The sequence below is a fragment of the Ammospiza nelsoni genome, chromosome 6, assembly GCF_027579445.1.
Source record: "Ammospiza nelsoni isolate bAmmNel1 chromosome 6, bAmmNel1.pri, whole genome shotgun sequence".
NCBI classification, from domain to species: domain Eukaryota; kingdom Metazoa; phylum Chordata; class Aves; order Passeriformes; family Passerellidae; genus Ammospiza; species Ammospiza nelsoni.
In genome coordinates, this window is record NC_080638.1 from 10,397,425 (window position 1) to 10,425,231 (window position 27,807).

General features: G+C 42.9%; 1 protein-coding gene across 4 annotated transcripts; it reads left to right on the forward strand.

Moving 5' to 3' along the window:
• Window positions 1–132: 132 nt before the first annotated feature.
• Window positions 133–27,347, forward strand: CAPRIN1 (cell cycle associated protein 1). Of its 4 annotated transcripts, XM_059475307.1 has the most exons (19): window positions 133–331; window positions 658–863; window positions 9,107–9,169; window positions 10,405–10,491; window positions 12,046–12,284; window positions 12,398–12,480; window positions 13,518–13,655; window positions 14,247–14,299; window positions 14,385–14,471; window positions 18,769–18,924; window positions 19,019–19,127; window positions 19,554–19,615; window positions 20,962–21,072; window positions 21,596–21,745; window positions 21,903–22,053; window positions 22,731–22,925; window positions 23,872–23,972; window positions 24,371–24,434; window positions 25,118–27,347. In XM_059475307.1, exons 2-19 carry the CDS (start codon window positions 660–662, stop codon window positions 25,180–25,182), a joined length of 2,118 nt encoding a protein of 705 aa, XP_059331290.1. In that variant the 5' UTR covers window positions 133–331; window positions 658–659; the 3' UTR covers window positions 25,183–27,347. The 4 variants fall into 4 exon arrangements, with proteins under 4 accessions (XP_059331290.1, XP_059331291.1, XP_059331289.1 ...); XM_059475306.1 differs by lacking the exon at window positions 133–331 and having other exon boundaries at window positions 593–863; XM_059475308.1 differs by lacking the exons at window positions 133–331; window positions 14,385–14,471 and having other exon boundaries at window positions 592–863.
• The last annotated feature ends 460 nt before the right edge of the window (window positions 27,348–27,807 follow it).

Consider the following 27,807-nt stretch of genomic DNA (forward strand, 5'->3'; position numbering starts at 1 on the left):
GGGCCGCCCGCCGCGCGCCTGAAGGACCCGGCGCGCCGCGCCTCCCCCGCGCGGGCAGCGCGGCAGCTGCCGCCGCGGGCTCAGGCGTTCTCTGCGGGAACCCGCGGGCCGGCCAGGACCCCGCGCGCTCCCGCGCCGCCTCGCCTCTACGCGCCGGCGTGCGCGCCGCCGCTGCCTCTCTCTCCCTGCCTCCCTCTCTCTTCTCTCTCTCTCTCCCTCCCGTGGTAGCAGGAGCAGCGCGGGCGGCGGGGCTGGAGCGTGGCTGAGGCGGCCATTCCTACCGAGCGAGAGAGAGCGCAGCGTGTCCCCCCCGGGCTCAGTCGCGCACAGGGTGAGGAGGGCGGCGCGGCCCCTCCGGACACCCCGAGCGGGGCGGGGGGGGAAGGGCAGCGTGAAGGCAAAATGACCGTTGGGCGCGAGGCGGCCGCCCCGCGCCGTCACGTGACCACCACCGCCCCGCGCGCGCCGAGGGAGGGAGGGGCGGCTTTGGGGGGGCCCCCTCAAGGGCGCGCGCGCCGGGGCAGGTGCGGCTCGTGCGCGCGCGGTCGCGTGCGCGCTCCCGCGCGTCCCCGCCGCCCGCGCTCCCCCCGTGACGCGCCCGCCGCTCTCTCCGCTCTCTTGTCTCTCTCTCTCCCGCCCGCCCTCCCTCCTTCACAGAGATGCCCTCGGCTACCAACAGCACCATGGCGAGCAGCACCACCGGCAGCAGCACCGGCAAAGCGGGACCGGGCAGCGAGGCTGCCCCGGCGGCGGCGGCCCCGCAGGCGGCGGCGGGTGTGAACATCACCACGGTGCAGACCGAGGCCATGAAGCAGATCCTGGGGGTCATCGACAAGAAGCTGCGCAACCTGGAGAAGAAGAAGGTGATCCCCACGTCCCCTCAGACCCCCCAGCCTTGTCCCCCGCCTTCGGCCGCCCCTGCTCCCGAGCCGGCCCGGCCTGTTTCCCTTCCGCTCCCTTGTGCCGGGCCCTCCGCCGAGCCCTCCCGGATTGTTCCCGGCGTGGCCCCCAGAGGCCGCCTGCTGGAAGGTTCCAGAAGGGCGAGCGCCGCTCCCCCGGCCTGTCCCCTTCCCCTCCCGGGGTTCCCCTGCCCCACCCCGGCCGCCCTCCCGGCGCCCCGGGACCCGGCCCGGTTTCCCCCCGGCTCGCGGAGCAGAGCCCGGAGGGGCCGCGGCTGCCGACCCCCCTTGGCCCCCGCTGCCCGGAGCCCCCTCGGCGGCGCCGCTCCCTTCCCCTTCCCCCTCCTTCCGCCTTTTGTTCCCGCGGCGGGGCCTTTCCCAGCCGCGCCATCCCGGCAATCCTCTCCCCACATCCCGGCTCCGTGCGGCGGCCGGAGCGCGCCCGGTGCCGCGGGGCGGGCGGGCAGAGGCTGCGGTGCCCCCGGTGCCGGGCACATGGACGCGGAGCTGTAACATGGCGGCGGCCCGGCCTCCCCGGCGGAGCTCATTGTGCCGCCCGCACAAAGCCGGGGCCACCCCACCCCGCCCCAGTGTCACCGCTCGCTTTCCATCGCCCTAAGCTCAACTCTTTGGGAGCCTGAGCCCGGCTGGAAGCGGCCTTTCTCGGGTTATTTTTAGAAAGAGCAGCTACTCAGTCCCTGGTGCTCGGGCGGTTCGAGTTGTGGCACGGCAGGAAAAGGCTGCCGTGGTTACTCGCGGCGTGTTTTGCACCCTCTCGGTGGTGGCAGATTAAATGAGCTTCGCAGGGCTTTACAACCTCCGGAGCATGAGGTGTCCATCAGAAAAAGAACTAATACATTGCCTCAAGACTTGCTTCAAAACACCACAGTGCCAAGCTAAAATTACCCCCAAAAATTTTTATATTTGTGCCAGAGTCCTAAATATGTTATTATTTTTAGAAGTGAATAAGCACAATAACTGTTCTATTAATTTTTTTAACTTTCATTTTTTATATTTTTCATAGTGTATAAGGTGGAGGTATTTCCAGTAAATTAGTCTGTACAGGTGGGTTGTAAAGGAGAGAAGCTGTGCCTTACCTATAAATAATACACTGTGTATCAATAATGCACTGTATAAATACACTGTGTACAGTGTAGCTTCCCACTTCAAAACTGGGTGTGGGATTTTCCTGGTTTTTAGAAATGACATGGCAAAAAGCAGCAAGCCAGGACATTTTAGGTAAGTTTTAGAATCAGAGGAGCTTTTCCTCCATGTCTGTTGTGTGTAGACAGGACAAGATGTCTGTCTTAAACTTGGCATTAATACACAGGAATATCTGCACAGCCAGTACTGGTCCTCAGCTCGAGAAAGAAAGCAGATCTTTCTGTCTCTAGTTGTTCTAATACAAAAAAAGAAAATGTTTGAAAATTAACTGTTGCACCCAACATACACAAAAATCCTCTGAAAATATTTTTATCATGTTAAAAGCATGTGTTTCAAAAACCAAAATTAGTTAGTGAACATTCTGACCTGTTCTGTACTTGGGAGTAATCAAGAGGATAAACACAGTGTTACTGGTGTGAGGGTCCTTGGGAGCAGTGGTTTTATTTACTTTTAAATAATTTACACTTGCCTTAGCCATTCTATTCTATTTGAGTGGAGTTTTAGTGTTTTACCAAGTGAGTAAAGGGGACAAAGTGCCCTTTTTTTCTGGCTTTTGTTGGAAGATGTTCCATGAAAATTACTGAAAGCATTTATTTTTTGAGTACTCTGTGCTGGGCAGTGTGGGCTTAAAGAACAGGCAAGGGCTGGGGCTTAAAAAGGAAAAACTCTGTGTTGTCTCTCACTGATGAATTGAAGTTCAAAGATTCCTAAGTCTTAATGGGCTGAAGTTGTGAAACTTCCTGAAGGACGACTCACAAGCACTACAAAAGTTATGAGAGAAATGGGGTTTGGTGGATTAAAGCAGAGAAATTCATTTGTGGGCTTGAGCTTCTCCCTTGGTGGGGGAACCAAGAGTTCTGTAGTGAATGATGTCCTTTGGGAAAGGGAGCAGTACATGCTTTGTGTCTTAAAACAAAGCTCATTGTACACAGCAGCATTTCCTTATATTTTGCATCTTTGGACAAGAATATATTTTTAATTTTTCCAAGCACCCAGAAAGTAAAATTGTTCTGGAAACTGCAGAGCCAGGAGTGGGTGAGAAATGCAGTAAATCTCACTGGGAACTTGTGCTCAGTTGGACAGTTAATCCTTCCTTTGTCAGCAGCTGCTAACCAAGGCCAGGAGAGATGATTTTCAGAGCTTTGTGTCATAGGATGAACACAAATAAATACTTAGACACACATTTCTGAAGGATGAAAAATTACTGCTCTGGAAGAGGTACCTCTTAGGTTTTAAATAAAAGGAGTGTGCAGCTTTTAGTAGAGGAAAGGTCACTCTTCATAGAGAAATTGGAATTTTTGGAGTGAAGTTTGTCATGTTTACCTGCAAACGGAGAGGATAAAATAATGTGACTACCAAAATACAAATTGAAATAATATTTATAACTTTGGTTTATACTAGTTTGAATGTTTCTGTATAAACTAAAACCACTGCATTATTAGTTACACTTTCATTTTCTTTTCCTAAATGTGATCTCATTTAAAAGAATGAGTATTTCTTTTGTTAAAAGGGACTGGGATAATTTGAATTGCGGTTCAGAAATGGATGTGAAAACATGGCCTGAAAACGTCTGTGTTCCCCTCAGCTCTTTGTATTTGGAGAAGATAGGAATGCTGCCCTCTGCTCTTAGATGACAAGATATTTGTGTGTGCATGGAAGGGGGTAATTGAAGGGGTATTTTCTCTCCAGGACCTTTGAATGTGCAGCTCAAGTTTATGTTGACAAGCTTAGTTAATTTAAAAGTTGCCCGGACTCCACCAGGTGTTTGTCAGGTATCTGGGGTTAGAATCCTGCCAGCTGTCCACACTCCCTGGGAGAAAATATTTCACCTTCAGTTTCTCCTTCTCCCTGACTCTTCTGGTTTTTGTTTTTAGAGGAGAAAATCCTTTCCAAATTTTAAGCCAATTGAATGTGAATCAAACTCTGGTTTTGTTTCAGGGCTGAATAAAAAACCCCAGTTGTTTTTGCTTTCATCTTGTGTAATAGGGCATGAGCCATGTAAGAACAGTTCATCAAACAAACCTTCTGCCAAAGGGGCAAAATAATTAATGTGCTACCACGTGGACATGGGGATGGGCAGATGTTCACAGGGTAACAGTGAGCTTAGAGCTTGGTGTGGGCTTGGTGTCTGGCGTTGGAAACATGGCACATGCTGCCTGTCCTGGTAACCTGAGCTGCTGTCACTTTATCAGCTTGTCTGAGTTTCCTGCTGGCTGGAACCCTGGCTGGGTGCAGAATGAGCAGCTCACAGGTGCTGCTGGCCTTGCTGCACAAGAGCTCTCACAGCACAGCAGGGGGACATCTGAAGTTGGTGTGACTTGCTTCAGTAAAATGTTGGATTTCCCTTGGGAAACAGGAACCCGTAGTAAAAGCAGGGGTCAGTTTTCCATTCTGGTAGCAGGAAGTTTGAAGGTGCCCATTGGTAGCAGCTCTCTCAGTGCATTTGTCCATGATTGGGGCCCCTTGGGTGTTCAGGCTTGTGAGTGGCTCCAGAACCTCTCAGTGGGAAGTTTGGTTTGAAATTAATCTTTGGAGATTTAACATGGAACAAATTGTAAAATTCATTTCAGACAGTGTATTATAAGCCTGAAACTTTCTTTGAAATCTCTCTTAGTAGGAATTTTGGATATCAAACTTCAGGTCAGAAAACCCAAGTAGTTTATCTGTGAAATCTTGTGGTGGTTTGTGCTTTGAGGTTTCAGGCTGGTCTGTTTTGGTTTTAACTGGTTATTGTAAAATAGGGATTGTCTCACAGTGAGTTCAGTTAACTGGATGCATGATGAGTCCAAGGAGCTGTGAAACATCTTCCAGTTTCAGTTTTTCAGATGCTGCTTTGGGGTTGGATTGTGGTTTTTGTTTGAAGAAAAAGACGTGCAGAATGTGTTGGGAGAGACACATTTGTGCTCTAGAATTCATTTGTAAAAGTAACTTTTTGGAACAAAAATTATGTGTGGAGCAAAATCCATGTCCCCTACAGTATAGCCAACTTCCCTGTAAATTCAGAATGTTTCTGTAGGAAATCCTGTGTGATGGTGATTTGAAAAGAACATCTCTGCAGTCACCAAAACTTAGGGTTCCACTCCTCTGTGACTTAATTCTGGTTACTGAAGAAGCTTTATCTGCCTCTGGGGTTAACTGATCGTGAAACCGCAGTCTCACAATTGATGTGTCCTTGTCCTTTGTTTAAAAACTAATACATTATGCAGATATATTTTCTAAACCATCAAACTTCCCAGACTGTGGGGAAAAACCCTCCCACGAGAATATCTACTACTGTTACTCAAAAAATCAATTCCATTTAAACAGGACCTGTAAGTGTTTTGTGTCCTGGAGCATTGGTGTTATTGTATCCTTCCATCTTCCTGCTTCCAACTCAGGACTGAAACAGCTGCTCAGAACTGGTGGGGTTTGAGAGGTTCTGAACTTCCTTGCTAAGTGTTTTACCTTTTTCCTTTTTTTGAGGAAGTAGAAGACTGGTTTTTGGTTGTGGGTTTTTTGGGTCATTTCTGGGCAGTTTTAGCTGCAAAGCCATGAATAAGTGTGGAGGGCAGACAAATTACAATGCAGAGATGTAAAACAGGTTAACAAACTTCTAATTTTTAACTTGGCTTTTTTTTTTTTTTGCTTCAATGCAAACTGTATTTCACAGCTATTTTAAAGTTTTGGATTATCTTCATTGCTTTTGTGCTGTCAAAAACATTCGTTCAGTTTTTGAGATACCTGAGGAGACAAACTTGAAATGTCCTTTCCATCTTTTCTTACCTTGTGTGGTAGAGTTTGAATTACTAAAGATTTACTCCAGCTGCTGGCAGAGGTTCCCTTGTCACCTTGCAGCTTGTTGTGCACACTTGTGCTGCTGTAATTGGTAGAACCACAGCATTGAAATTATCTGGTTAAATATAGAGCCTCCCTCCTTCCTGCTCCTGACCCCCTTTTTTAAGGGTTATTTTTAATCTGATGATTCCAGTGATCCAGTTTGCAGCACAGCACTGGAAGTGGTGGCTCAGTGGTCAGACATTTCTAAAACCAGGCTGGGTTTGGAGGGTAATGCCAGGTAACTGCAGTTTTTGTTTCCACTTCAGGATGCTGTTTTTCACACAGTTCAGAGGAGGTGAAGAGAACTGTCTATTAGTGCAATAAAGTAACTCAGTTTTGGATTCCCATTAAAGTAAAATCCAGGGTGTAGTTCAGCAGTGAACACCACAGTCCCAAGAGCCTGTTAGTGGTGCTTTTTCCCCAGGAAACTCCAGAATGCTTCAGGTATCTCAGAGGAAAGAGCTGGAGCAGAGTGTCTGGCTGCCTGCAGGACTGGGAGCTGCTGACTCACGAGCTGCTCAATACACAATTCATGTGCTCACTTTGCCACTGGGTTTTTTTTTTTTCCTGCTGGTTTGGTTTTCGTGCTCTGAGATCTCTGTGTGAGGAGTGAGGGTGAAGTTGTGTAAGGAGGGGTAAGATGGAGAGAGTCTTCCCCTCTTGCAGGCACTGCAGTAGGTTCCTGAGCAGGAATTGCACTGCAGTTGTTTTACAGCTCTAATGCTGCTCTTGGATTGCTGGTAGTTGACAGTGCAGATTAAAAAGGAAGGCATTTTACTTAATATTTCTGTGTAATGCAGCTTTGGATCTTAAAAGTGTCTTTGTGATGATAGAAGAATGCTTACTTGGCAGTCCAAATCTTTGTGGTAACATTTAACTAAATGCACATTGGCTTGTCCTCTGCATTGCAGCTGACAGGACTTGCCTTCCTTTTACCTTCCCAACAGGAATATTTTGTAAGAAGTAAATGTGAAGACAAGTAACTTTTCTTCTGTTCCTAACAGAAAGAGACATATTACCCTTGGCTTTTTAGTTGAATAAAAATAAGCAAAGCATTTACATTAGACCTAAGAGTATTTGACCATTCAAGAAAAACCTTGTGCGTTGTTCACTATGTTACTGCAATAGCTTATTCTGAAAGGACCAGCCATGCATGGAAAAAGTATACAGAAAAAAATTGTAGTTATTTAGGGTATTTTTGCCTCTTCCCTTCCTTGTGCCCTCAGCCACAAAAGGGATTCTGTGAGTGTTTCAGTGTAATTTTGCAATATATGTTGTTTTTTTCAACTAAGTCAAACAAAGTAGTGTTCTGGAATACAGCGTTCCACCCATTTTGTTTCACTGTAGTTGTTTGTGGGTTTGTGTTGGAAACTGGATCACAGAATTTGTTTCAGTGCATTTTTCTAGCCCCTGCTCAAGCTGGCTCATGTTTGCAGTGTATTTACTGAGCAGCCTCACAAACAATTGCATCAGGGTGACCAGGGGAATTGCAATCTGCAGCAGGAGAGCCAGTGACTTGAGCAAGTAGGAACTTCCTTGGAAATTTGCTTGTCTGCAGAGCCCCTTTGCTTTGGGATTTCAGCCATCAGAGGTGTGGGTTGACCTGGCTTTGCCCTGGGGCACTGCAGTGGTTCAGTTCTTTCACCTCCCTTTTGGCTGCACAGCTCTCCCAAATCAAGAGACTGTCCTGTGATTGTCCAAGCATGTCATCATCTGCTCTGAGATCAGGATGGAGAAGAGTAACCTGACCTTATTTCCTGTTGAGATAGATTTGCAGTGTGCCAAATGCTCTCCAGGGCTGCTTTTTTGATCTGTTATGAGCTGTGGCTGCTGCATTTAACAACTGTTACCATGTAGTTTCTGTCCCCAGCATGAAACTCCCAGTAATGTATTTTTGGAGCTCTGCAAGTTCTTGCTTTGACTTTGCCTAGGCCATTGCTGGCTCTGATACACTGGAAGGTGAAGTAGTTAAATGTTCTGTCTGACCTGGAGGACTTAAAAAGATCCAGCACCAAAAATGACATCAAAAGGACCAAGCCTCATAAGGGTGATAGGGTTTCAGGAAATAATGATGGGCATCAAATGCTTAGGAAGAGGAGCTTGCTTGATAAACTGTTCCACAGACTTTGATCTTTCCAAAAGTCTGAGACTGAGCATAGAATAGAAGTTGAATTAGCTAGAAAAGTACCAGTAAAGTATTTTAACTGAAAAGTCTGAAATGAAGAGCAGCAGCAGCCAAACAAGGTGTCACTCAGTGCAAATGTACACCCTGAGACAGTGGTGCCATCTTTGACATCCAAAATTAAGTGTTCTCCTGCTTCTTGTGTTTTGTTATCCTACATTGGGAAGACAATTGTTAAGGATTTGTTTTAATAACTTGTTGAATTAGATCATGGCAAATTTCATTCCAGCTGCAGTAAGTTGTGCTAATACAGAAATGGTGAAAACAATGTAATAATTAGGTGTGTTACCCTTAGAGGCTTTGCTTCCTTTTGAAGAGCCTTTGTAGTTAGCTGTAGCGTCTGTCACTGGGGCACACAGGAGTTTGATTCTGCCTGATGCCCCTCTGCTGTGTGGTTTCTGTTTAACCAGATGAGAAAACTGATCTTGCTGAAAAGTAGCCTAATGATTCTTTTTCAGTTTTTTTCCTGTGGAAAAAAAAGTCCTAATGCTCTTGAACAAAAACTATTTTAGAGCTATTAATATTAATTGTGTTGGTGGGCATTCTTGCACAGAGGATTAGAAACTGTTTAAAATTCTTTACAACTATCTTAAGGGATGGAGCTACAGAGAATCACAGTTCTGAATCTTAATAGCGTTGTCAGTGGGGGTTTGCAGTCAGGTTTTTGCTATTGTAGTGATGAAGTGGTGATAAGCTCTACCTCAGCCCTCAGTTCAGCTCTCTGGTGTTTGGACTGAAGGACATGTGCATGGGGAGTGCTTGTCCCCTTAGGAGGAATGTGAATTTCCTTGGAATTTCCAACTAGCCACGAAGACATTGTAATAGCCAAATAAGATAAAAATATTTACCTCTCGGCAAAATATTTACATTTAACCCAGAGGACAGTTTTCCTCTTGTACACTTCGTACAGGACAGTTATGTTCTTGTGTAACATGGTACAGTCTGTGTAGTGTAATACTAGAGTGCATCATTTTGTTAGCACAAGTAGAACAAAGCTTTAAACTGATTTTTGCCTCTTCATGACAGCATTTTTCTTTTGTTTCAGAGCAAACTTGATGATTACCAGGAACGAATGAACAAGGGAGAACGTCTGAACCAAGATCAACTGGTAAAAACAACCAAAAAAAATCCTAACCAGATCTGTTAAATTGTTTTGTTACCTTTGTGATGAGGAGTTTTTCCTGCCTCTCTCCTTTCTGGGGCTGGTTCTTAAAGTAGGTTATTGCAGAGCTTTGATTCAGCAGCAGTTTTGCAATTGTAAATAAAGCAAGTATCAATTTCAATTCAGTTGTATGGTGCAAACATGCACATTGATACTTCAAGAAATTACCAGATGCTCAGTGTTACGTGAAGTCAAATTCCTAACAATTATCTTCTCAGTCTAGGATCAACAGTGTTTTGTGGATGATTTTTAACACTGAGAAAGTGAAGGGACAAAAATGTACCTTCCAACTATTGCAGCTGCTGACACTTTAAAGAATGAGCTGCTTCCCTTGGTGCCTTGGATTGATTTCATCTTCATTGTGGTGGTTCTGTGCCAGCTGAGAACTGAAACACCACAGATCTGTGTATTTGTGTTTTGTAATGGCCTGTTGTGAAGATAAACCACGACAGAGAACTGACATCATGTTCAGGAGGGAAGCTCATGGTTTTTATGAAGCCTGACCACCAGGCTTGATAAAAATAAACGTTAGTTGGGAGAAATGCATTCTTTTGTCACAGCAGGAATGTAAATGTCTCAGCCATAATCCTCCTGATTTGATGCAATTTCTCAGTAATATCCAATGGGTTGAGGAATTTGGTTTGCTTTGGTGCAGATCAGACTGTTAGGTTTAAGAAGATAGCAAAGCAAAGATTTCTGGAGAAGGGGACATTATGCTCTGTATATTCTGATTTTGGCTCTGACTGGAGATAACAATGCATTAATTCTCAAACTCTTGAGCAGTTCTGAGTGGCCAGCTTGTTCTTCTCCCCCATTCTTCCAGTTGTTTGTTAGTTTCTGTCAGGAACTGGCTGCAGCCAAACATGAAACCAGTCCATCATCCGTGTGAGCACATAAAGGCATATTTCTGTGCATGTTTAGCATATCTAAAGAAACTGGAGGCCCTAAGGACATAAACAAGTCTTTGATATCTGGGCCAGTAAAAATCTAAATTTACCTTAACATAGTTGCAGTCCCATTCAGGGATCCTGTGTCTCACTTTAGAACTAAAAAATGTGGGAATTTATTTGTTGGAAGTATATGTTCAGTTCTGTTGCTGATGGTTTAGTTTACATTTGTATATGTTCAGTTCTGTTGCTGATGGTTTACATTTGTGGTCTTTCTGGGTTTTTTTTTTTAAGGATGCAGTGTCAAAGTACCAGGAAGTGACAAATAATCTGGAATTTGCTAAGGAACTGCAGAGGAGTTTTATGGCTCTGAGCCAAGATGTAAGTACAGATCAAGCATTGCCATGTGGGTTATCCAAACACTTTAAACTCTTCCACTGAGGCAGTAGTCACCTCTGTTTACAGAGATAAATTGCCCTTGATTCCTTCTGTGTTTGGCTGTTTTCTTCTATTTTTTTATATTAGTTGATGTCAGGTTTTCTGAAGAATTCCTGATGTACTACATAAATGTATGGAAACAAGAATAATGTAATTTTCTGACACAACACAAGTGTTGAAAATAGTGATCACAGAACCAGGTCTGTCATGCAACATTAAAGATGGCCACTTGCTGCCATTGGTAACATTTTCTTAAATGGATTTCATAGGGTTTTCATTTCTTGGTAACACAATCTGAAACTACATTATGGAGCTATGTTATTTTTGTAAAGGGTAAATTAAATGGATGCTATGAAATAGGTAATCTTTTGTGTTCGTGTTTTATCAAGGATCCAGAATAATACTGTAATCAAGAATTAAATTCTAAAAATTTGGGAGTTTTGGAAAGAGCAGCAGCATTGGAGGAATTGGCTGAGCAGTGGATGTTAGTACAGCTGACTGCTCTAAGGAGCAGACTTAGCTTGTGAACAGGCTGGGATAATTTGAAGGGCAGCAGCATCCTTGTGTTATAAACTGCTTTGTGCATTGGCTGTGGCTGTAAATTAATTGTAGGACTCAGCCAACTTGTTTCTCTATTTTCTGGCAACACAGTTCATCTGTGTTTATGAAATGTTAGTAATGGAGAACGTCCTTTTCTAGATAAGTCTGTTCTGAAGTGTTTCCCTGGTCAGCTGACTGCGAAAACAAAGCAGTGAATGCAGGAGTACCAGATTGGTGCTCTGCTTTCAAACTTGGTGGTACTTTTTCCTGGCTGCAGTTAGTTGATTTTAAGATATGTCTTTGATTTTTAAAAACAAAATTTGGATGTTTCAAGTGGGAAAATTACCATCATGATAGATTTTTTGGAAGAGAATATTACATTTCCAGCTGAATATGGGACACTGGGTGCTTGGATTAAGAGTGGAAGAAACATCCTGTTCATTCAGAGTGGTGCTGTATTTAGACCTTGTGGAAGGTTCAGTGCAGAGCACAAGGCTGCTGCTGATGTGTCATCTTCTTCCTGCCTGCATCCATGCTCCTTGCACTGGGAATGCTGCAGTGGATGCACATGCTTGTTCCCTGGGGTGTGCAACTGGGGATCTCGTGTCCAAGAATTTGTTGAAATCCTTTTTCGGACTTGGTGATCTGTCTATCTATCTCCCTAGCCTTTCATGTCAAAACATTCCATGAGTTCCCTCTTGTGGTGTGTGACAAACCAGTCCTTTTGTTTATCTGTTTTAAGCTGATCTCCTGGTAGTTCCAATGAATGCTTCCTACTCTCGTGGGATATGGTGAATAACCCTGTTCCTGCTCTCAGTGTGGCCAGTGTGAACGATCTGCATCACCCAAGCCTTTCCAAATGGAAGAACCCAACACTTGGGCTTTTCCCTTGCCTTCCTCTGGACGTTCTCTTAGCAGTTAGAGATTTGCAAAGAGTTTTCCCTTGGGTCATTGCAGATCCAGAAGACAATAAAGAAGACAGCTCGCAGGGAGCAGCTGATGCGCGAGGAGGCCGAGCAGAAGCGTTTGAAGACGGTGCTGGAGCTGCAGTTCATCCTGGAGAAGCTGGGGGATGATGAAGTGCGCAGCGACCTCAAACAGGGATCCAACGGGGTGCCAGTGCTGACAGAGGAGGAGCTGACCATGCTGGATGAGTTCTATAAGCTGGTTTACCCTGAACGAGACATGAACATGAGGTAGGGTTACAGCAAAGTGCTTCTCTTTCTAATTGCCAGTCACTTAACAATGTATTTTGTATGGTAATTTAAAGACTCAGTAAGAAATTAACTCTTATTAATTAATTTTTAAGGTTGAATGAGCAGTATGAGCAAGCGTCTGTTCACCTGTGGGACTTACTGGAAGGGAAGGAAAAACCAGTTTGTGGAACAACCTGTAAGTACAGTCTCTGCATGAAGAGACAGCATGCAGAATTTGTGTCTGAACTAAAACACACATCTGATGTAAGAGAACTTGGGCAGTTATTGTCTGTGAGGTCTTAAAAGAACTACTTTTTCTCAGCTCTTAGCTGGACTGTAACAGTGACTTGTGAAGTTTGTGCTCAGTCTGTGGTGTATTTTTTACACTGGCTCAGCATTACTCAGTATTGAAGCTCAGTCTGTTCCTGCTGTTTCAGCAGTACTCTGCTGCTGGTGGTGCTCAGTAACAGTTCTTTGTTTTCTGCAGACCTGGCTGTGAACAGGGTGACAGTGTAATACATACACTGACATGGCATTCCTTATTGGGATGTTCTCTCCCCCTTAGCTCCTGCAAAAAGTGTTGCAGTTTTGCCCTGTCTTCATTGATGAACTGCAGATCAGGGTGTGACCATGCCAGCCAGACTGCTTTTTGTGGAACTCATTCCCAAATACCTGGCCTAGGTGGCCAGGAATACTGCTTTGCCAGTGGGGCTGATGTCTTTTGGGTTAAGGTGCCCCAGCATTCATCTGAAGCACTGAGGGCAATTGTTCTTTGCTTACAAAGGCTCTTTTGAGCCACTTCACCTCAGGAGAAGAACTCTCATGAATAAGATGGTACCTGTGTAGATTTATTTTTATTGGCAGTTAGTTGTTTTGGAAGAAAGTGTCTTACAGTAATGCTTGTAAGTAAGAGGAATAAAAGTCTAGTAAATAAATTCATAAACTAGATCTCACTGTGAAGTGCTCCACAAAGCTTCTGAAGAGTTCTGTGTTCTTTAGATCCTTCTTGCCCTTCAGATTTTTCTGAATGACAGTGGGTTATTCATGGATTTATTGAATGTGACCCAGTAAGAGAAGAAATCCTGGTGCTGGTGGACTGGCTTGGGGCAGCAACATCTTCCCAGCTAAAGGGTCATAAAATGTACATGCAATCTTTGGAAAGGAGGGATGGAAGGAGAGAGAGGATGATGAGGACTGAGGTGGTGCTGATGTCTCCGTGTTCCATTTCCCCAGATAAAGCACTGAAGGAGATTGTTGAACGCATTCTTCAGACCAGTTACTTTGACAGCACCCACAACCACCAGAATGGGCTGTGTGAGGAAGAGGAGGCAGCACCTGCACCTGCAGTAGAAGACACTGCAGCAGAGGCTGGTGAGGAGGGGAAGATGCCCTGTGACTGACACGTTTGTGTTGTTCTGTCATGTCTCTGCACTCCTCAGAGTGATTAAATTGCAAATGCAGTGTTCATCCCTAGCACTGCAACCATCCAAGATGAAAGTTCTGGCTGCCTGAGGCTTTTCCTGTTTTTCAGTGGTTCCCACCAGTTTAAGCTGAGGTAGAAGGGAGCAGTTTCTGAAGCAGACAGTGTAATTACATACTTAAGAAACTTAGGATGTTGTATCCAATTTTAAGACAACTCAAAAAGGGACAAACAACAACAGACAACTCAAAAGGGACATTTTTCCCTTATGTGGAGAAGGCATAGCTGAACATAATTCTCTCTAGTGAGAATTTATTGGGTTTTTTTCCTTTTCAATTCAAAGCTCTGAGAACATTTGTTATTACTAATTCTCTGTTAACACCCATGACATTTCTTCTTTATTCTGAGACATGAGATTTTTCTCATCTAACTTTGTAACTTCTAGGTCTATAGCAAGAGGTTATAGGTCTTTGTTATTGTTGTTTTGGGGTTTTTTATTTGGTTTTTTTCCCACATAAATGGTTTATTTCTTTTTCTTCCAGAACCTGATCCAACAGAAGAATTTACTGAGCCAACTGAAGTTGAATCAACTGAGGTATTATTCACTGAAACACTGTCATTTTGTATACCTTCAATGCCACTTACTTTTACTTTCATACCCTTTCTTATTTTTATTTTAGTATGTAAACAGACAATTCATGGCAGAGACTCAGTTCAGCAGTAGTGAGAAGGAACAGGTAGATGAGTGGACAGTTGAAACGGTTGAGGTAAGATCTTGTGTACTGCAGGTAAAATTGCAATCCCTGTTTCTGCTGGCTCACAATTCATGATAGGTTTTAGTATTGCATCCCTTCTCCCCCAGTATATAAAAGAATACATTTATTTAAGTAGGCTTGGACTTGCTACTCGATTCTTTAATTACATACTTAGCTCAGGAGTACCTAAAATAAAAAGAAATAAAACCTATTGAGTCTGGCTAAGTTCGCAGAGAACTTTCTTTTCTTCATTAGTGGCTTGCTTGGGAAAACAGGGCTTAAAAGTCTTATGCTTAAAAAGACTTTAAGGACTTCTTTTGAAGTCTTTTTTCTTTTTGGAGAACCTAGCTGCAAATGTAGAACTTGAAAGTTGATCTACCCAGCTGCTGGCAGTGTGGTGTAGTTGTGCTTTCATGAAGCACAGGTGCCTGGAGAGGGAGCTGAAAATGAGTAACTCAACTAATTCCTACTCCAGATTGCTTATGTGCATCATTTGGTGTTAAAATGTGCTCATATGTGTGTACATCTCTGCTTCCCAGAGCTACAGCTCTTCGGGTATCTCACTTGTTACTGCTGTGCACTTGAGTGGTGTTCACTTGTGGTGTTTGTGGTGCACTGGTGTTGGGATCCATTCCCAGTTCAGTGATTTGCACTCAGACTTTGCTGCATGTGCAAATCCATTATTTTATTGCACTGGAATTTGTGGCCCTCATGTACAGGAAAAGACAAAGCCCCCTGGTACTCACTACTGTTGGAGTTTGAGTTGTGTCTGTCTGGGAAAAACAAGTATGAGCAGCTTCTTTCAGGTGCTGGAGAGTTAATTTTTGATTGATTTTAGCCTTCTGCAGCATCAAATTGCAGATGGTCAGTTTTTTAGACTTTCCTGGTGCATTTGGCTGTTTTTAAGTGTAGTAGTGAAATAAGTGTTCATCATCTTGTGTAGTGCTGAAAAAAACAGAGCAGCTGAAATTTTGATCTGATAAACTAATCTGGCTGATTTTTACATTGAGTCTGGCTGAAATTCCTGTTTTACAGTGTTGAAGACCACTTAGAGATTTAATAATACTGAGGATGAGTGTGAGACTTCTAAAACCAAGTAGACAGCTTTGCCATTTATGTGAAGGAGTTTGATAGTTCCTTGTCACAGTATTTCATTTACTTACTTAAAAAACTCTGAAATTGTCACTGCTACTCACTGCCTACTGAATGTGTTTTAAGAATTATTTTAACAAACTGAAGAAACCCTCCAAACCCATATATTAAAGTCATACTTGGTTGGAGTGTTCTTAGAAGGCATTGAAAATTATTGATTAATTGGCTTCAATTATACCCATTTATATCTGTGTTTCTACCAAGTGTCCAGAGTCTCTGTTGTTCTTAATATAAGAATTATGGATGAAGGCATAATTCAGGTTGGTGATTTCAGAAACTCATCATTTCCTGGTCAGCTGAATCTGGAATTGGCTCAGCTTTGTTTTCATAGGACAATTCTGTCCATATATCTTGGACATGGTAGAAAGGAATAATTTAGAAAAAATTAGAGTTGAAGCCTGTTTCTTCATAATAAAGAGCTTTATTTTCTCAGCTATAACACAAAAAAGGGAAATAGAGAATATCTGCCTGTAAAATTATTCTTGCTGGCACTACAGTCTCCATTCTCAGGAGAATGCAGCTCAATTGTGCTTTGGTAAAATGGTGACACAGGATGTACACTGATAGCTGTGAATTTTGAAATCTGAAAGAGATCATTAGCTCAGAAGATCTCTGTAATTGTTCCCTAAGGGGGAGGATATCATACACTCCTCTCTTTTTCTTTCAGTAACCCTCAAGCAGATGTGATACAGCCAGGATTTCTGTGGTGTGTTTCTGCTTGGGAGGTGATGATGTCTTCACAAGGATGTTTTTTGTATGGTCCTTCCATAACTTTTAAACTAAACAATTTCCTTGTGAATTTTCCAAGTGTATTTGGATTATATGATGTTCTAATTTTGGTGAAGATCTCCTTTATTGATAATAGTATTTATGGAGATTTTTTGTTGCTGTTTTGTAGGGTTTAATTTTTTTGAACTGCTTCTTCTGTAATTAGTCCATGAGTCTGGTTGTACACAAAGTTCTGTGTGTCTTAGATTGTGAAACTTTGGTTGGATGGATTTTGTGTAGAATTGAAAACTGTTCTCAGACTAACAAAATACAAGTTCATTCTCTTGGTTTGTGCTGTCATTAAACTTGTGGTTCTACCTTTCCTTCTATTTTTTTTCCCGTCCCCTGTCAGTCTCCTTGCCTTGTGTCTGGCAGCTCTGCCTGCTGACAAGGTTAATTTACCTCACACAACTTGAAATTGGCTCAGTTGTTCATCCTACTGTGGTTTACTTGCTCAGAGTACCCTGGTAGTGCTAATAAGGCTGAAGGAATAGGTCCTGAACTGTTCCTTTTGACATCAAAAAAGGAGCATTGGAAAGATAATGTAAAATATGAAGTACCATCTGAAGTTACTGGTGTGCTATTTGTAGAAAAGGAAAAGTTGGGTATTTTTGTCACTGTTGTTGTTGTGTTCTTGATGATTACATTGACTTTTTTTTTTTCTTGAAGATACTGAATTGTTGTGAATGACTTGGACTCCATAAGTTGAGTAGTAGGGCTTAAATAACTGAGAGTACTTTTGGTAACAGTCATCCAGGAGATGAGTAGCTGTTGGTTTTACCACTCAAGTGCACATTTTCTTCAATTTTTAAACTTTGTTATGTGCAAGAGGTCTCTATATGTGCTCTAGATAATTTTTTCCACTCACAGGGCTTAATTCTTAATTTGGAAACAGTCCATAATGTGAAATTCAGGGACAGTTTGATAGAGCGGAGTTGTGCTTGGTTTCCAGTGTGGACTGCCTCAGGGTGTATTTTTCATGGGAATTGTCAGATTGCTTCTCTGGATTGCTACCAGTGGGGATTTGGGTCTGAAGGGGATCTCAAAGAGGACTGTGGCTGTGGTTAGCTTTTAGTTTTGTTCAGATTCTCTGTTTGGGATTTGCTCAAAGAGTGAGCAAATTGGAGTTGGTGAGGCAGCTGCATGTGCAGAATGCCATGGACAAACAAGGTTTGGAAATCTGGGCAGGCAGCAGGAATGCTGGAACGTGCTGTAGGTTTCTTGGAGAAATTAACAAGAGATGTGCAGGCTTTGAGGGTGGGTAGTAACAGTGTGGGGCATAAAGTTCAAACCTTTGTTATAGGATGGTTTGTAATTGTCATGGCTGGGTACAGAAACCTGTCTTCTGCAGCTCTAATAAGAAATCAGGTGTTTTACATCAATATTTTGAGGTTTCAGGTGCCTGTATGCTAATTTATATCCTGTGTAAGTAAGTTTTAAGGCTTAGCTCTTTATCTGGAATGTTAGCAGTGTTACAAGCTGATTGAAATAGAGAAGTAATGGTAAGAGACAATGGTATTTTTAAAGGACATTTGTTGACATTGGAAATGGCACTTCTGGATTACAGGAGCTGCCTGAAGAGCAGGTGAGGGACTGGTTAGGGCCATCAGAGTGCATCTCAACCATCTTTGTCACTGTCTGTTTTCAAACTCTTTGCTGATGGATGTTTGATGTGCCCATGTCCAGCTTGGCTGGTTGCTCTGCTGTCTAATCAGGTGCTCTCTGAAAGCCCATTGCAGTTTGTTCCTTGATGTTTGCCACTTTGGGATATGTCTGGTGAACCTGAGCTTTCTGGCCCTCCCTGATCTGTGCTTCTGCTTCTGGGCTTCTGGTGTCCCCTCACAGTGCTGTCTGGCAATCCTTGTCATGCAATGCTGCCTGCTGTTCCTGAGACAGTAAACCAGGGAGCTAGGGTAACAGTGGCTGTGAAAATTGAACATTATGAAGTCTTAAAAAAGACCAAAAAATTTTGACTCCACTTATATTTACCAAAAAGCTATGAGAAAATAATTGTTCCCCATTTGTGCATATTTCTGAAGCTTACTCTTCCCCCACTTCCTTTGAATTTCTAAATGGTGATAAATTGCTGTCTCAAATCCTGGTCTAAAAAACTCCATGTGATATTGTACAAATACTTTTTTCATGGAGAAAAGAGTAGAAGGAGAGAAAAAAGAGCAGAGTGTGAGCTCTGTAATCCTGTGAGTGCTCAGATGAGTAGCTGGCCACAGTACTGACCTGACTAGGATGTAACGCTGTCCTTCAACACCACTGCAGCAATTCCGTCATCCATAACCAGTCAGGCAATAGGCAGAAATGCAAGAACTCCTGAGTCACTTGAGTGCAGCACTGGCTGGAGCTGAAATTGCAGTTGGTTGTTGTCTCTTGTTAGGTTGTAAATTCCCTGCAGCAACAGACCCAGGCGACGTCTCCTCCCGTTCCGGAACCTCACGCACTCACTGCTGTGGCTCAGGCAGACCCCCTGGTCAGGAGACAGCGAGTACAGGACCTCATGGCACAGATGCAGGGCCCCTACAACTTCATGCAGGTATTTCTGTACTCTAAACATTCATCTGTTCTACCCACAACAATGTGGATTTGAGATTTGATTTTTATTTTTTTTTAATTATTTTTCTCCCCAGGACTCGATGCTGGAATTTGAGAACCAAACGCTTGATCCTGCCATTGTATCTGCACAGCCCATGAACCCAGCCCAGAGTTTGGACATGCCCCAAATGGTTTGCCCTCCAGGTTTGTAATGGTAAATCCTAAAGAGAAATACTGGGGAAGCCTGCAAGTCATCTCTCAGAAATGCGCCAGTTGCTGCTGCATAATAAAAAGGTCTCCACAAGTAATAGTACAATCCTGTTATAGTGTGTTTTCTTCTCAGAAATGTGGTTGTACTGTTTTTTAGGCTTCCAGTTCTCACTTGCTTATGGGTTTTGCTTGGAAATATGGAGCAGCTAAAGCTTCTTTGGTTTTGCTTTGGATTATTTTGGTCAACTAGAAAAAATGTTCTTGGCATGGAAACAGGAGTTGGTAATTTGAATATAGCTTTGCCATGCTTAGGCATCATCTTCATGATCAGCTTTCATTTAAGTGCTCAGAGCAGATAGTAATGCTATTCTGTAAAAGGTTTGATTTTACTGTGTAATAAGTGAAATTATTTTTCTCCAGTTCATGCTGAGTCAAGACTTGCCCAGCCTACCCAAGTTCCTGTGCAACCAGAAGCTACGCAGGTAAAATGTTTAGTAAATTCTGGTTTGGATTTGAGTTTGATATTAGGCCTGATGGGAGTTACAAAAGGGTTTATTTCCTAACTACATGAGAGACTCTTAAGAAAAAGCTGAAGGACCAATTTTGTGGTGATCTCCTTTGTTGCTTACAAGCATTACTAGTTCCTAGTTTCATTCTCTACTGACAATGCAAATTTCCAGTAATGGTAAGCAGGTAGTTTATTTATTTGCAACAGAAATGCCAAAACCACTTGGTTACAGGCAGCCTGTGTCTGTCCAAGTGTCAGGGCACAAGTAGATCTCGTGCATTAACAATATGGAGTTTGTGTTCTGTTTGATTATTCCCACTTGCTTGGATTGGGATTTTACCCTGGAGTTGTAGAGCAGTCAGTTTGAGTTGAATGTTGTTTCCAGTTGAGCTTTAAATGGGATCTCCTAAACTTGCTTCTGCACTGTATAAATTAAGTAATCACTTTGTTGTTAAGATGTTTCAGTTGTCTGGTGATTAAAGATTTTTTTATTAAGCATATGTGACATCTCTGAGGACTCTGCTGGTCTCAGTAATGGGTCTGATCCCTGTAGGTGTTTGCAAACCAGAAAAAAATCTGGATAGGTGACGGATCTCACAGTACAGGCAGTGTAAATTGCTTCCTTTGGCTTGTCCAGATTAGGTCTGCAAGGTTTAAGTCACTCATTTCTATAGAAACAGGAGTGAGGGAATTGTTTCTTGAGTTTCCTCTGTATGTACCTCCTGAAATGCTGGTGCTCTCCACAGTTTTGTTGTTTTGTAGGAGTAGAATAATTTTTTTTGGGCAGAGTGGTTTTTTTTTCTCTGCACTAGTTTTTATTTTGCTGTTAGCTGTCTGACTTAATCCAATGGATTTTTTTTTTCCCTTACCTCAAGCAGTGCTGCCAGTGATTGTCTTGAGGATCTTGCAAGCAGTAGCTAAACTTACTCTTGGCTCTGGAACATTCCAGTGTGATGTGAACACCCCCATTTAAACTCAAATCAGTTATCCATTGCTTCTTTAACTCCCCAGTACAGTCTTTATGCAAAGTGCTCTGCTTTCCTGGCTGGACTTTTCCCTGGGCTCTCTGTGTGGGAGCAGAGCTTGTAAAATGTAAAATTCAGGCCATTGGAAGCCAGCCCTTGTCCACTTGTGTTTGAGCTTGGAGCTGTGTGGTGTTAGAATGTTGGTGGTTAAAAAGGAATTATTTTGTACTGGTTTGAAGATGTGCTGGCTCACAGACTAGAGAGTACCATCGACTCCAGAGTTCTCTGATACTTTTTACAAAACTGTGTGTGAGCATCAGCTGACTTCTGGGGGCTTTGGGGTTTATTTTGTCAGGTTCCCTTGGTTTCTTCTACAAGTGAGGGATATACAGCTTCCCAACCCATGTATCAGCCTTCTCACACAGCAGAGCAACGGCCACAGAAAGAATCAATTGACCAGATTCAGGCAAGTCAGGTTTCACAGGGGTGGGAAGAACTCTTGATTGCAGCTGGCATCAAATGTTAGTCTGTGTTTCTTAGTAAATAACATTATTTTTAGTTGATAGGGGGTGCTTCAATTCCCTTTAATTTCAAAATTCTGAGCCTGTCTGTGACCAGTGAGTCCTCCATAGCAAGACTTTTCATTTGGAAGCTTGTTTGTTTAGTTGGATGCAGCATGCCAACATCAGCATGGGAGCATCAGTGTTGTTGGCTTAGGAAGTGGGATTTATTTTTTCACAGCAGTTAGCCTGGAAACTTCTTCATTTCCCCCCTCTGGATTTTTCTAGTTGTGTTTCAAGTTAATGAGGGAGAAGATGGTTAGGTTTTTCCTCTCATTATGCTGTTGTGAATTAGGCTGTTGAGCTGAAGTACAGAACAGTCATTAGTAGAGGTGAAGCTGAGGCATTGTCACACTTTTTTAAGCAAAGTTTTTGAAGTTAAATTTTTGGTACCTCTAGAGCTAAAATATAATTTGTTTTAATTATTAGGCTTCCATGTCCCTGAATGCAGACCAGACCCCATCCTCATCATCACTTCCCACTGCATCCCAGCCACAGGTGTTCCAGGCTGGATCCAGCAAGCCTTTGCATAGCAGCGGAATCAACGTCAATGCAGCTCCATTCCAATCCATGCAAACAGTGAGTAGGAAATCAGTCCTGGATCCCTTTGGCTTGGTGCTCATCCCTTGTGGTGGGATCAGTCATGCAGCTACATATGATGGTCCTTGGTTATTCACATTTCTAAGGCTCTGATGCTTCTTTACAGAGCTGTAAAACTGAATTTCTGCTCTTACAGGTATTCAACATGAATGCACCTGTTCCTCCTGTGAATGAGCCAGAAACCCTTAAGCAGCAAAACCAGTACCAGGCCAGTTACAACCAGAGTTTCTCCAATCAACCTCACCAAGTAGAACAATCAGATCTCCAGCAAGAACAACTCCAGACAGGTAAAATTCTTGTGGCTTTGGTAGAACAGGTGATAAGTCTGTGACATCCTAGATGATGGAGCACAGCGTGTCGTAGGTTCCCTTGCAGGCCTTTCCCCTGAGCAATACCAGGTTTTGTTACTCTGTCTGGGTTGGAATATCCAACAGGGAGTAAAATTCAGTATATCTATTTCCAGTTGTTAAGCCACTGACTGAGGTTTATATGGGTTTAAAAAAACCCATGAACAGAATTATTCTGAAGATGCAAGTACTGAAGTGAAGTATTGGCTCTGCTGATGTGAAGGTTGTATTAAAAAAACCAGTGCAATTTGAGGTGACATTTTGTAAAGGAAATAGCAAGCCGGAAATGAGAGCAAATACGGATTGCTTCTCACAGTTGATGTAAGGTCACAAAGGCCTGGAATCTTGTGCTGAAATCAGTGAGAAATTATTTGAATTCAGCAGGCAAAATGCTTTCCAGGTTAGCAACTTGAAAATAAAAGTTTATATCCAGAGCTGTTTTTTGCTCAGCACTGCCTTCACTTTCCACTGAAGTGCTAGCAAGTACTCAGTGTGGAACGAGGACAGAGGGCCTCATCCTTTTCCTCTGTAACAGAATGTTGGATTTAAAGAGAGATATGTGGGAACATAAAGAAATTGAGACTTTTCTCCTTCTTTCTCCCCCGATTCCCTTGCAGTGGTTGGTACCTACCACGGTTCCCCGGACCAGAGTCACCAAGTGGCAGGAAACCACCAGCAGCCTCCCCAGCAGAGCTCTGGATTTCCCAGGAACAGCCAGCCTTACTACAACAGCCGGGGCGTGTCCCGGGGGGGATCCCGCGGGGCCCGGGGCCTCATGAACGGCTACAGGGGCCCAGCAAATGGATTCAGAGGTGAGAGCTCTGCAAATCCCTCCCTGAGCTCTGCTCCACCCTGGGGGACCTGACCTGCTGCTGGGAGACTGGGGTAGCAGCCCTGTGAGACAGCGAAACTTGCAGTAAAAATCTTACTGGTTGTAGATAAGCAATGTAAAATTTAAGGGTGTGCTTGGACTCTTGTTACAATAGTAAGCATCTACTGCAAGTATGAGCAAATTCAGAAATATCCACCCATCAAGCAAGGAATTGAGATGCCAGCTGGTATTTCAAAAACGCGTAGTGTTTCCACAGTGTATTTTGTGCTTTTGTGTTTCATCACAATGAGAATAGGGTGGTTTATATAGTACAGGAACACAAGAGTCCAAAAGTCACTAGGCCAATGCAATTAACAGGAGTGGAGGAATGATAGTGTAGTTCTGGATAGATAAGAGAATGTTCATGATTCCTGGACTTTATATGTGTGGCTGTCAGTGTAACAAAGGTTTATGTTAGAATATAACAGATTTCCTTGTCAGGTGTTCTGGGATTGCTTATGGACTCAGGTACTGTCTTCCATGTTCTCTTCCCCTCCTGTGGCTGGGGAGTAGAGAAGAAATGTGTGTAATAAAAATACAGCTGATTGGAGTGTGAATGCAGTAATCACAGCTGGGACATTTAGATCCTGTCTAGGATTATGTTTAGCTCTGATCTGAATGTTCTGTAAATCAAACCTCGGGTTACTCTGAGAAATGCACTGACCTGTGCCTCCTCCCAGGCCTTAGGAGGTGTTAATTCTCATTTCTTGTGGTATAGTAGCTCTGATGTTGGAGACATTTGCTTGTAAACAGCCCTTGCTAAAGGGATGGGATTTTTTAAGGTTTAGGTAAAATGCTGTTGCTGCTTTTCTTTCTATAGTAGCAGAAGGTCAAGTATTAAGTGCAGCTTTGATTTCCAAGTGAAAGATTTGTGCCCTGTTCCTTAGGGGGATACGATGGCTACCGTCCTTCCTTTTCCAACACTCCAAACAGTGGCTACACACAGCCCCAGTTCAATGCTCCTCGGGATTACTCAAACTACCAGAGGGTAAGCTACCTGTGGGGAGGGAAATAACCTGCCAAAAGCACTCAGAGCTGTTAGTGACATCTTCCTCTGGGACTTTGTTGCTCAGGAAAACAAACTGCCCCTGTGTAGTTTGGAAAAGTTGAACACTAAATGCATCTATTTATATTTCTTAGTTATTGAGCAACACATCCTGTAACTGGAGAGAGCATTTGTCACTGCACATTTTATTACAGCTGCTAGGCACTAGTGGAAGTAAGAATTTATTTTTTAAAGATTATTTTTTACTAATAAAATGTTGCGTGTTGAAGTTACAGGTGTTTTGTCAGTGCATATTGTTTTAAAAGGTCCTTATTTTGCTGGCAATTAATAACAGAATGCCCAGGTTTTATGTTGTAACTTTTTAAATTTCTTTGCTTCAGGATGGATATCAACAAAATTTCAAACGTGGCTCTGGACAAAGTGGACCTCGGGGAGCTCCTAGAGGTAATTTCCTGAGTAGGGAATAATTGATTTGGGTTGAGTGGAAGTTTCTGAGCCAACTTTTAAAGTTCTGCACTTAAAAAGCAATCTCCCTCCTTAGTCAGCAGCTCACAATTAAGAATAAGCTGACTTGAATTATTGGGATCTTGTGAACTGGTGGTGAAAGTCAAGTTGACTGTTGAATGAGGAATTCTTGGAAAAGAAACTAAAACAGCAATTGCTGTTCACATTCAGTTATAGTAGAACTATTTAACTGTCTTTTATTGATGAAAGCCTTGGGAAACAAGCCCAACAGACATAATGAGGCTGTAGTTAAGCTTCTAAATTCTATTCTCATCACATTTCCTCAGGTCTTTTTCTTAGTACATTTTTGATCATGACACTGTTCTGTCTCCATATGGACATTGTTGTAAGGGCAGTTCGAGGCTGTGCCCTGCATCTGTGAAACCCCACTTGGTAGTTCAGTTTTGAGGGGATTCAGTTTCTCTCCCTGCCTTGGTCCTGAAAGCCCTGAGGTGTGGAGCTGAGGCCTCTGGAGTTCAGTGCAACATTGGGCTGTGCTGAAGCTGAGAGTGTGTTTTAGGAAGCACAACAAAGTCTGACTGAGTTCAGAGCAGAAGAATTAGGGCAGTTTTTAAACTAACCAGATTTCCTGCAGAATTCAACCCCCTATTTGTGTTTTCCAGGTCGTGGAGGGCCCCCCAGACCAAACAGAGGGATGCCTCAGATGAATGCTCAGCAAGTGAATTAAACACGTTCACAGGATTCCGTTCAACGCCAAAAACATGCTGGCCAGTGTACAGTACATGTTACCAGAAGAGTTATTATCTATTTGTTCTCCTTTACAGGAAGTTTGTTGTAAAGGGACTGTTTTCATTACCCATAATGACAGGACTACAGTTGCCAGCTTTATATTCCCTGGATATTGAAAGGAACGAAACAACGTTTACTCTGCATGTTCTGTCCTAAGCATCATCTTGAGCCTTGCACATGAGATTCAGATTCCTCACCCTTGCTAAGAATAAAGCAAAAAAGGCAATTTTCAGGGTGATCCAATCTCCATGGTTAACTGAAGTGGCAGGAAAAAGCAAAGACTCACTTCTGTCATTTAAAAGTAATTTAAAAAAATTCAGATAAAATCTGCAAATTCATAAAAATTTTCAGTGGTGGCAGTTAAAAAAAACTTAAATGTTCCCATGAAAAGATGGAAAAGGTGAAGTGTGGCTTGGTAGAACAGCTACATTTCATCTTTTTCTTAGTAAATCGAAGCACTGAACAGTTCAAGATGTGTAGTGATGCAATTGCCCTGAATAGACAGGTGGGCTTAGAGGCAGTTTGTGACAAAGAAGAGGCACCCTTAGCTGCAGCACTCCTCATCACCAGGGCCCTGATTCCTGTGGCTATGGAGTTAAGAGCGCTTGCATAACTGCTAATGTAACTGTGTAATTAATTTTTTTAGGAGACAAGGTGAAAAACAAAAAAAAACAGGCTTTGATTTGGCACTTGGACAAAATTTTGCAACAAATCCTGAGCTATAATCTGGATGGCCACTGTATATTTGATGTGAAGTATTTAGATATCTCTTTGAAACACTTTTAAGTTTCTTTGATAGCAATGACTTTTGTAAGGATTGGTATTCTCTATCATTCCTTATGACTTGCACATTGTCTGTCACTAATACTTGACCTTGCTGTATTATCACCTAAATAACTGATGCCGGTACTGATGGAAATCCCTAATGGATAATCATAACACTTTTGGTCACATGTCCTTTTGTCTTTCCTGCAGCCTTGAAGGTTTTAAGAAATCTCAAATGCCTGCTGCTGCTGCCCTTCCAATTGCTGTCTTTTGAAAAGCACCAGTCTGTGTTTGAGTTGATTTCCCCTTTTCAGGGAAATGACAGCCAGCAGTTACAGTTCTAATGGTATAAGCAAGATAAATAAAACATGTTTATAAAAATTGTATCCTGGAACACTGGTTTTCAACGGCTGAAACAGATTCAATGTGATGGGGTGACATTTCATAAGGGGTTTTTTTTCTTTCTTTCTTTGGTTTTTTTCCCCTGATAGTCTCTTTTTCCTGACTAGATGTAAGCCCTCCTGCTGTTTTTCTGATTTTATTCTACTAGCTGTGACTTCTGGGAAACGTTTCTTTTTGATGGACTTTTCTTTTTTTTTTTCTTCATCAAGGCAGCAATGTATAAAAGAAATGGCATAAGCCTAGGAGCTGGAAAATACCAAGTCTTATTCTAGTTTTACTGCATCCTTGTGGTATAATCTTTGGAAAAATCACTTGTGCCTGCCTTTTGCGCACATGCACTCTCTCTGCAGTGGGGAGAATATTTTGATAGCTGCCTCCATAGAGGTGTTGGTAGTTCTGTTGCATTCTGTAGCACGTGTGAGAAGAAAAGTGCTATATTCTCTGTTAAGTATTGCTCATCAAATAATTCCTACCTGTGGAAAGGTGAAATTGAGGAACAGCTGCGTGGTGTTTAACTGTTCTGTACAAAACTGAAGGTTGTTTTCACTCAGAGGGTCATTTCTACTTTGTATCACCACTGAACTTTCAGAACTTGCAGTCAGATACTTTTGACTTCGTTGCGAAGCAGTCTGGAACTCCATACAAATAGGTGGGATATCACTTTTCCATGTCCTGTGTGAAGAGCACAAATGAAAAATGTTTTCACTGCGGGAAGTGATAAGCTTGTGAAGACAATATTCCACACCAGGCATCCTGAAACGGGGCTGATGTCTGGAAGCAGCAGTTTGAGTCAAGGCCTAGAACATTCCTAAACTGCAGTCCGGTGAGAAGTTGCTGTTCTGTGTCTTTTTTAGGAAGCTATTACTGAGATAATAGTCCCAACTGTTTTTTAACTGGAAAAAAAATAAAAAGACAAACCTTTTAATGTTGAACTGATGTAGGAAAACAGTGAATTATTTTAATTATTTTATTTTTCTTTATGCATCAGCTTTTAAATGGTTGGTGGAACACAAGCTGCTCAGCTTTTTCCATTGCACACCAGATGCTCCTTAAGGAACTAATTGTAGTTTGTCAGTAAATGTGCACCATACTCAATCAGACCTCTGAATGGATCAAAACATTCCACCTTGAGTTTGGGGGGTTGGTTTGGGGGTTTTTATCCAACTTGAATTTATTAATAAAACACCGGGCCTCTTCATAGAGAGACAAGTTTGTAAACCTGTATGCCAGTAGCCTTTAGAGGAGAGGGAGCCCTTAGATATCCACCGTGGTGTGATAAAGTCCTGAGACATCAGCTGGAGTGACCCTGTGCACCCAGAACCCTCGCTGCTCCTCTCAGGGCACCTCTCAGTTTTTACTCCATGGCTTGGCTCTGGTCTGAGCTCCCTCCAGATCC

Bases quoted from the DNA above. Each gene is read 5' to 3' on its own strand.
- CAPRIN1 (XM_059475307.1), top strand. From the start codon at position 660: ATGCCCTCGGCTACCAACAGCACCATGGCGAGCAGCACCACCGGCAGC. The intron at 864-9,106 runs GTGATCCCCACG...CTTTTGTTTCAG, and splicing joins GCAACCTGGAGAAGAAGAAG to AGCAAACTTGATGATTACCA. The intron at 14,472-18,768 runs GTAAGATCTTGT...GTCTCTTGTTAG, and splicing joins GGACAGTTGAAACGGTTGAG to GTTGTAAATTCCCTGCAGCA.